Raw genomic sequence first — 10,694 nt, forward strand, 5'->3', positions numbered from 1 at the left:
CTTTTTTGTCTGGAAAACGGGGTGAGGTGGGGTGGAACACCTGGAAGTTCCATCCCTCTCCCCCCATAATTTCACAGAAAATTTTTTGGCACGAGGGTCAATACTTGTCGACAATAGCACTCTTCCTTTTAGACATAACAGCCAAATCTCCCTAGCCACACTGCAATGTCTTCATTGAGCAAAACGTACCCGTACGATATTCTTTTGTATGTGTACATATATATATATATATGTGTGTGTGTGTGTGTATATATGCCATAAAAACCCATGTAATTTGCGCACCTGTGTAATTTATGCAGGTGATTTTCTGGATAAACATTTGTTAAAAAAAGCTTCTGTTCATGTAAAATTCACACCCAAAAGTTTTCAGAATTGCTGATATGGCCAGGGGAAAAAGCTTTCAATTTAGTTGTATTTAGCATAATTTCACTTACTTATGATTAGATTTTATTAAATTTTCATTAAATAAAAACAATTTCTGTTTAACAGGTATCATATTAAAAGCTATTAAATTACACAGTGTTTGTGTTGTTTATTATAAACTTTATTTTATATTTCTTGCCCACAAGAGATTATGTCCGATCTTTAGCATACTGCTGTATGTCTCCTCAAATCATGATCACGGGAAAAGTTGTTATGAATTATCAACAAAAACAAAGCTGATAAATGCGCACAGGTGTTGTTCAGGTGTTTAATTACCAATAAACATTAATGGTTTTAGTAATCCACTGTACTATGGATTTGTATGTGTGTTTGTGTGAGAGAGAGAGAGTTCCACTTACACATACATGCGAAGAAATACATACATGACAACACACACACCTTCACTCACACATACACGTCTGTCAGCCAGCTGGCTTTGTATGTATATATATATACATGCATGCAAAAAAATACATGTATGACATCACACACACACACATATATATATATATAAATTCATATAACCACACACACACACATATATATCATCGTCGTTTAACGTCCGCTTTCCATGCTAGCATGGGTTGGACGATTTGACTGAGGACTGGTGAAACCAGATGGCTACACCAGGCTCCAATCTGATTTGGTAGAGTTTCTACAGCTGGATGCCCTTCCTAACGCCGACTCCGAGAGTGTAGTGGGTGTTTTACGTGCCACCGGCACGAAGGCCAGTCAGGCGGTACTGGCAATGGCCACGCTCAAAATGGTGTATTTTACATGCCACCTGCACAGGAGCCAGTCCATCGGCGCTGGCAATGATCTCGCTCGAATGTCATATATATATATATAAATTCATATACCCACACACACACAGACATATATAATATATGTGTGTGTCTATGTAGATATAGATATATATACAAGTTTCCAAACCTGTTGTCTCTCTGGAAAATCACTCCAAGGCTTTGGGTGATCCAGGGTTAATAATGTAATAATATAGGGAACAGCTGCCTTATGCACCACACAGTGGAACTGAAACTCACACACATAGGTGGCAAGCAAGCCTCTTCACCATAGACCCATGCCTGTAATATATATATATATATATATATATATATAAACACACACTATCATATAGATCTTGAAACTAGAGGGAAACAGTTCAGTTGTACAGGTAAATGTCTAGTTCTACAGTTTATCTCTATAAGAAATATACAAAAATTTCCACTCTTGTATTTTCAGTAACCCTTGTACCTTATACTCTTGTTTTTCTACTATTTCAGAATAACAATCAGCATCGAAAAAGTTTTCTTGCATCTTAAACTCTCAAGGAAAATGTTATACAAATCTATACCAAATGACAAGCAAATATTTTTTGTATACTGAGATTGATTGCAATAACTGTTTTCTTAACTGTCTGGAATGTAACCAACATGACTTTGCATTTGAGTTAAACTTGCACAGATTTAAAAAGGAGTTTACAACTGAATCCATGTATTGACAGAAATCACAGAAGAAGAAATATTTATTAGGAATAAAATATAGAAATGTAAAGAAGATACACATCTCTATATTGCCATGAGAAAAGAAAAAGAATGCAAGATGGATGATGTGTGAATAAGTTTCAATATAAAACACAGTTTAAAAGAATTGATTTACATAGTGACATGAATAAAGAGAAAAGGAAAAAATTATACCACTGTGATATTTGTGGGAAATTACTCTGTGACAGTCGTACATTAATAACACACAAATACATTCATACTGGAGAGAAACCATATAACTGTGATGTTTGCGGTAAATCATTTGTTCATCAGTCTAGCTTCAGAAGACACAAACGTATTATTCATAGAGGAGAGAAACCACATCACTGTGATATCTGTGGTAGATCATTCTCTCAAAATCAAAATCTAATTGAACACAAACGTGTTATTCATACTGGAGAGAGACCATATCACTGTGATATTTGTGGGAAATCTTACCCTCTCAATTATTACTTAAATAAACACAAATGTTTTCATACAGAACAGAAACCATTTTATTGTAATATCTGTGGTAAATCATTCTCTGAAACTAGTTACTTAGCTAGACACAAACGTATTCATTCAGGAGAGAAACCACATCACTGTGATATCTGTGGTAGATCATTCTTACGAAATCAACATCTAACTAAACACATACGAAGTCATACAGGAGAGAAGCCATATCACTGTGACATCTGTGGTAAATCATTCTCTCAAAATCATCATCTAACTGAACACAAACGTATTATTCATACAGGAGAGAGACCCTATCTCTGTGATGTTTGTGGGCATTCATTTTCCTTCAATCATTTCTTAACTAAACACAAACGTATTCATACAGAAGAGAAACCGTTTTATTGCAATATTTGTGCTAAATCATTCTCTGAAAATAGTGAACTTCTATCACACAAGCATATTTGCACAGGAAAGAAGCCATACCTCTGTGATATCTGTGGTAAATCATTCTCTCTTAATCATAACTTAACTCAACACAAACGTATACATACAGGTGAGAAGCTATATCATTGTGATATCTGTGGTAAATCATATTTTGATAATTATCACCTAACTGAACACAAACGAATTCATACAGGGGAGAAGCCATATCATTGTGATATTTGTGGTAAATCATTTACTGGAAGTGGTAACTTTGCGACACACAAACGTGTTCACACAGGAGTGAAACGTTATTGCTGTGATATTTGTGGTAAACCATTCTCTGAAAGCAGCAGCGTAACAGTTCACAAGCGTATTCACACAGGAGAGAAACCTTATCGCTGTGAAATCTGTGGTAGATCATTCAATCAAAATCAGCATCTGATTGACCACAAACGTACACATACAGGAGAAAGACCATATTGCTGTAATATCTGCGGCAAGTCATTCCTTCGACGTGGTGAAGTAACTATTCACAAACTCATGCACACAGGAGAGAAACCATATCATTGTGACATCTGTGGCAAATCTTTCTATGTAAAGAGCCGCTTGACTAAACACAAACATATTCACACGAGGTAGTAACCACATCACTGTGGTAAATTGTTCTCTTAATATATGATTGCTTAACAGAAATAAAGTCATACAAGAAAGAAGCTATATTCATACAAGGAGAAACCATATTAGCATATCTTTAGCAAATCATTCTTTCGAAGGATTCATTTAATAAAACATGTAGGTATTCATATACTACAATAACTATGTCAATAATGGTTTAAATAAATGATGAATTGATTTTGTTTTGTTTTTTAAGATAACTTTATTTCCATTTTTTGTCCAAATTCATTCTACTGCTTACTCTGAGTTACTTCTTTTAACTCTTTACTCTTTTACTTGTTTCAGTCATTTGACTGTGGCCATGCTGGAGCACCGCCTTTTAGTCAAGCTAATTGACCCCAGGACTTATTCTTTGTAAGCCTAGTACTTATTCTATCGGTCTCTTTAGCCGAACCGCTAAGTTACGGGGGATGCAAACACACCAGCATCGGTTGTCAAGCGATGTTGGGGGGACAAACACAGACACACAAACATATACGATGGGCTTCTTTCAGTTTCCGTCTACCAAATCCACTCACAAGGCTTTGGTCAGCTCGAGGCTATAGTAGAAGAGACTTGCCCAAGGTGCCACACAGTGGGACTGAACCCGGAACCATGTGGTTGGTAAGCAAGCTACTTACCACACAGCCACTCCTACGCCTTTGGTTTTTTTTTATTGTATCTGTGTCAGCATGGAGAAATAACTTGACAGAAGCCCTATGTTTTGTATCTGGCAGTTGCTGTACAATTTAGGGATAGATGAATGACTGATGAGAACCATCGAAGCCATGTACTGTGGTGTGTCTGTAAGGTGACAGTCAGTAATATGAATAGCAACGAATTCAGTGTGCAGGTAGGAGCTCACCAGGGCTCAGTACTCAGCCCCTTATTTATCTTTTATTCCGAAAGTGTCAAAATCCAGCTCAAAATTTTCATGGCAAAGGCACCGAAATGACCATAATAACTTAGTCATATTTAAATGAGAATTTTGCTGCAAATTTCAATACATTCATGAAAACGTGATTTCACCACGTAAACAATTCAGATACAGTAGCTGACATTATTTGGTGTGATATCTGACCTCTGTGAATTTTTGGAGATTTTTTTCAAAGATTGGAACAAAAGTCTGTGAACTGGTTCTCTTACAAATGTTTCTGAAGAGACTCCACCTAGCCACAGTCATTCCCAGGAGGCAAAACCTTAGACTATCTATTTTTCCTCCTATCTTGTTTGAAGCAATCACTTCGTAAAATAATTGTTATGGAGAAATAATCCAATGGCAGATCGGAAACTTGCTGGCTATTGCATACAGAGACAGAAGGTAAATCAGTTTTCTATCTACCTGTGCACAGTCACATGTAGATAAAAATGGCACTTCATTTGTGAACCTCAATTGTAACAAGTACATGAGAGATGGAGATCAGCTAAATCAGGTGAGCTATTACCAGGTTTACTAATTAGGAAATAAATGATGATGATACTTGATACAGTAAATATAAGTATTGTTAATGCATTTATACTGTATACCAAATCAGGAGAGGCTCAAAAGTGGTGCAACCATCTGCAGTTCCAAGCAGATGTGGCAACGCAATTGACAGCTGGTTTTCATTCCAAAATAAATAAACTGATGGGAGAAAAAGTAAAGCCTGCCAGAGGGACAGCCCTCTAACTTTAGCCGATATCCATAAATTAGAGAAAATCAAGAGTCATAACGGCAGTGTCATAAATGTCTTCATCAAAATTGGAAAGGTCTCAGTGGACAGGCTGTTGCAGCGGATTTCGAATGTGCATTCTGCAAACTTGCATTATGTAGAGTGGGGTGCTTTACAAGGTACCATGATTGAAACATTGTGTGATGTATATATATATATATACATCATTTGATGTTATAAATCTTTATTTTTTTAAATTTACCTCGTTTTTATTATATATTTATCAGTAAGGTGAGTGACAAATTTTGATCAGTTTGCATTGTGAAACAAGAAAACTAGATGTATTCTATGAAAATGAAAAAAACACAAACTGAAACTGAAGCACACAAAAAAAAAAAAAAAGTAGAACATAATGGTACAAATAACAATAACAAAAAACAATAACACTCCATTACCTACACATAATAATTGTGATTGTAGAGACCCTAACACATGGAAGTTAGACAGAGATTGTGAAAGAAAGAATGTAGTATACCAAGCAACAATCATAACACAGGATTTTTCAAAATATCATTATATCGGATCAACACAAAGTTGTTACTGAATGGCACAAGGAATATTCTAGTGAAGCTGAACATCTTATCTGGCCACCAACAGTCTCCAGATCTCAATATTATTGAACATTTACGGTGCATTTTAGAAAAACAAGTAAGGAGTTGATATCCTCCACCATCATCACTACAAGAACTAGAGACTGAAGAATGGACAAAAATTCCTTTGGAAACAATTCTAACTTTGTACAAGTCCATACCTCGTAGAATTCAAGCTGTAATTACTGCCAAAGGTGGTCCTACCCCATAGTAAAATAAGTTTGTTTGAAATTTTAAGGCGTTTCCATCATTTTGTCCAACCCCTGTATGTATGTATGTATATATATATAATATATATAAATTTAAATAATAAGGGTGAAAAATTGAATATTAATTTGAGTAATATCAATTTAAAACCAGTGGCCTAGCAAATAGAAAAATCTGAAGATTCAGAAAAATTATGTTACATATATATAAGAGGGATGACCACTAAATGGACATCCCTTTTGCTAGAAGAAGACCACCTACGAAAAGATTGTTCTCAAGAAAATTCAGCAAACACCAGCTGTTTGCTGAATTTTCTTCAGAACAATCTTTTCTCAGTGGTCAGACCGTAGGTGGTATTCTTCTAGCAAAAGGGATGTCCACTTGGTGGTCATCCCTCTTATATGTATGTAATATATATGTGTGTGTGTGTTTGTTTGTCTATGTAGCCTGTGCCCCTCCACTGCCAGTATATAGTGTATCTGCCTATATACACACACATTAGAATATTCGGACTTACACTTATAGGTGTGTACCTGCGTAATTATATGTATAAGAATACCTATATGTGTATAAGTGTAGGTACCTCCTTTTAATTATATGCATATAGGTGTATGTATACGTATGTGCAGGGGTATATGTATATATGAGTACACATGTGAATCTATGTATTTATTTATGTATATGCACGTATATAATCAGAGGTAATTTTTCAGATTAACACCCGCACGAATACCTGAACCTAACCCTAATCCTAACCGTAACCCTAACACTAACCCTAAACCCTAACCCTTACCCTAACCCTTACCCTAACCCTGACGCTAAAACCGTAACCCTTACCCTAACACCCTAGTGAAAATCGTGCGGGTGTTAATCTGAAAAAATTACCAAATTTATTGCTTGTGTTTCTCACCCCCAATCTGGTTATCGTGGATAATCTACATATTTCATTGGCATTCAAATGCAACTAAACTTTCACAACACAACTTACAGTACCGACATGGAGAAAACGAAACGTACTACAATCTCTGTACGTTGCCACTTTGTGTCCTCATTCTTACTTTTGAGAATCACATTTCAAGTGAGAATCATACTTCGTTTGTATTTTGTGCTCATTTAAAGCTAGATCCCTACTTCATTCTTGTTCAGAAACATATTCAGAATCAAATTACATTGTATCTTTCTACATTGTTCTGCGACCGTCAGACATTACAGTTGGAGAAATTTACAGAATTACATTATTGTTTTGATTTGAAATAAAATTTAAACAATTCTAGTATATTTAACAACGACGTTTCACATATTTCAAGTAAAGTTTTTTTTTTTTTAGAAATAATACTTATGTATTTTTCTAGGATCATATAAGCAAAAGTGAGTACATTTCGCCACCTCTTTCCGAGTCTATTTTTATAATTTCCTTTATGAAAGGTCACTTAGTGTTGAATGGTGTCATGAAATTGTCATTTTGTGTAATTCCTGATATTTCACAAGAAACACAGATTTTTGTAGCATAACAGGTAAGATAAAATAATACAGATATTCTAGTAAAAGTAATCGGACATGAGTAATGTAAAATCTTTTGATGTTGCTTGTTACATATTAATTCTATTCTCCACTGCTTTGTCTAAAATCAATGATGAAACAGATTTAGACATAACTATTCGGGTGTGAAAACTAAGTATTTTAAAATAGAACTGTCATCAAAATACCTCTCAGATGATGTACATTACGACTTTATCAGGAATGTGTTGAAAGCAAATAAATAAGGTTGGTGATAATTCACGCAAAATCGAGAATTGTGAATTATCAGACATCAAATTCCCACATAATTGTAAATCTACTTTTTTCGGAAACCTGGTTGTAGGAAATTTTATTTAAAAATACTCAGTTTTCAGAAAGTTGTGAGGGAAACAAATCGAAACTCTTCTACAGTCTTCCGAAAAGCTTTTTTCACAATAGATTCTGATATTATAACACCAATCTGCACCATCTAATATATCTCTGGAAAATTTCCGTATTCAGAAAATTATGAACACGCACATATGGTGGGGCACACATCTGTAAGTATGCCTATTGTTAATCAATAAGAAGATAAATCAACAAGCTTATTCTTCACCATTCTCTTAACTACGATCTGTGATTTTATAGAACTATAATGTCAAGTTAGTTACTGCCAATGGACGTGTAATAAAAGATAGATAAACACATTCAATATTTATCTATTTGGATTTTCTTAATAAAGACAAGATATGACCTTAATCCCAGTCCTCTCATCACACGAAGCTCTTTGACACACCATGCACCGATCATTTGTGAATTATAGTTATTAAATTTGAAAATATCTTTGAGTAAAAGTAAGTCAAGACTATCAGTAGAATAAGCTTGTTATTTGATAGGTTTCGGCCCGTACTATGATGGAAAATAGAATTACTATTGATGTTACTCTAGCACCATGAAATTTGGGGAATTATCAATGTTCGCCATAACTTTTACGTTTCTTTTACTTATTTCATCAGATTATGGTCATGCTGGGGCATCGTCATGAAGGGTTTTAGTCAAACCAATCAGCCCCAATACTTATTTATTTCGAAATATGGTACTTAATCTCTCATTGTCTTTTCCTGAGCCGCTAATGTTACTGTGACGTAAACAATCCACCTTCGCATTATTTCTACCTCAAATTGTGAGAGGTGACGACAAACACAAATGCACACACACATACACATTATATCACAAACTATGTTTTGTTTCATCATATAAAAGGGGGTTAATACGATTTTCCCCAGAAATCACGTTTTCAAAATTTTTAGTTTCCTCACCTAAATTTCTAATTTGTAATTTGAAAAATACAGATTACGAATCTGGAATATATATATTTAATTTTTCTGAAAGAAACACTCAATGCCCCTTCCTTCACCTCGCTCACCCATCGCCCACGCCCACAAATTACAGAATAGAAAAATGTAATTTCAATTGGATTTGAGCTGTAATTTTGCGTGTGCACATAGCAAGAAATAACAATTCATACAGAGGTTTTACCTAGAGTGTGTGTGTGTGCCAAAGGGAGTTATTTTATGGTATTCTTTTGTTTGAAGCTGGAAAGTTTTTAATTTCTTTACGCTTTGAAGAAAGGAGAAAGTGAAAAGGTGACATTTGCTTTGAAGGGAGAGCAGAAAGTGAAAGATGTATGTACATGTATATGAAATGTATGTGTATGAGAGAGAGAGAGAGAGTGAAGGTGTGTGTTGTTGTGTATGTATTTTTTGCATGTATGTGCGTCACTCACTCACTTTCTATCTCTCTCTCTCACATATACACACATTATCTTTCAAATACACATACATAAATACATATGCAGACATCTTTTTTGATGTGTGTGTGCATGTGAAAGGAGGAAACTAAAACAGCAAGAGGGATGGAAAGTGAAGAACACTATGTTATTGTGAAAGAGCCTGGTGAGGAGTATTTAGATCACGTTTCCCCAGATAATGGAACAGCTTGTTGCATCACAGAAGAAATTATTACTTTTTTAATTGATTATTATGTGATGGCACTCCATTAAGCACCTGTAATTTAGGAGGAGTAATTAAGATAATTGAATTATACTTAAATAAACCACTTTAGTGGCTGATATGCTTGCTACATACAAATGAGCTTCCCCAGATAATGGAACAGCTCTCCAAGTAACCTTGTACCTCCTCTACAGCAATACATCTGTTTTTGTCTCTGTCTCTTTATTACCTTTCATCATCTGACACAAGATCACCCTGTCCAATGTTCTCTCTCCTCAAAGGATCGAGATCGTTGCCAGTGCCCCTGGACTGGCTCTTGTGCGGGTGGCACATAAAATACACCATTTTGAGCGTGGCCGTTGCCAGTACCGCCTGACTGGCCTTCATGCGGGTGACACGTAAAAGCACCCACTACACTCTCTGAGTGGTTGGCGTTAGGAAGGGCATCCAGCTGTAGAAACTCTGCCAAATCAGATTGGAGCCTGGTGTTGCCATCCGGTTTCACCAGTCCTCAGTCAAATCATCCAACCCATGCTAGCCTGGAAAGCGGACGTTAAACGATGATGATGATGATGATGATGAAGTTACTTGGTGACCATGCTAGTGCTGATGTCATGTTAGAAGCATCCAGTCCACACTGTAAAACTGTGAAAACTTTACCAAAACTGACCTCGTTATGCTTGTGTCACGTAAAGAGCACTCAGTTCATTCTGCGAGGTGGTTGATATTAGGAAGGGCATCCAGCCATAAAAACCATGCCAAAACAGACACAGAAGTCTGGTGCAGGCTCCTGCTTGACCACCTCCTCTCAAACTGTCCAACCCATGCCAGCATGGTGATGCTCATATATGTATGTATATATATGTATATATATATATATCACATGCTCAGACTATCAGATGTTGTTTACACATCACTGGTCACAATGTGTTTTGCATTGTTTTAGCGATCAACTGACTCCACCCTGCTCCCTAGGCCGAGCAGGCCAACATTTCCCCCTGTTCAAAAGTGGGACTGGAACAATGTGAAATGAAGTGTTTTGCTCAAGAACACAACACACCGCCCAATCAGGGAATTAAACCCATGATCTAGCAATTATGAGTGCAACAGCCTGACCACTAGGTCACTTATATATGTGTGTGTGTGTATATATACATATATATATATATATGTGTGTGTATATATACATATATATAT

The 10,694-nt window shown here is 35.9% G+C and overlaps 2 protein-coding genes across 4 annotated transcripts in view; both read left to right on the plus strand.

The window, feature by feature from the left end:
- Positions 1-3,678, plus strand: part of LOC106870868 (zinc finger protein 665) — a 4,641-nt gene extending 963 nt beyond the window's left edge. The window contains exon 2 of the mRNA XM_052977526.1: positions 1,707-3,678. Coding sequence (XP_052833486.1) covers positions 2,091-3,464 — 1,374 coding nt within the window. The 5' untranslated portion in view covers positions 1,707-2,090 and the 3' untranslated portion in view covers positions 3,465-3,678. The remainder of the gene's footprint in view (positions 1-1,706) is intronic.
- Positions 3,679-7,031: 3,353 nt separating this feature from the next.
- LOC128251116 (zinc finger protein 135-like) overlaps positions 7,032-10,694 on the plus strand; it is a 6,232-nt gene continuing 2,569 nt past the window's right edge. Inside the window, exon 1 of one of the 3 annotated variants that reach the window (XM_052977530.1) lies at positions 7,032-7,356. The gene's annotated coding sequence lies outside the window, so the exon portion shown is untranslated. Of the gene's footprint in view, positions 7,357-7,391; positions 7,503-7,537; positions 8,046-10,694 lie in introns of those variants that run through there. The other 2 variants (XM_052977528.1, XM_052977529.1) reach the window with 2 other exon arrangements.

Source organism: Octopus bimaculoides, chromosome 28 (assembly GCF_001194135.2).
Source record: "Octopus bimaculoides isolate UCB-OBI-ISO-001 chromosome 28, ASM119413v2, whole genome shotgun sequence".
Lineage (NCBI taxonomy): Eukaryota > Metazoa > Mollusca > Cephalopoda > Octopoda > Octopodidae > Octopus > Octopus bimaculoides.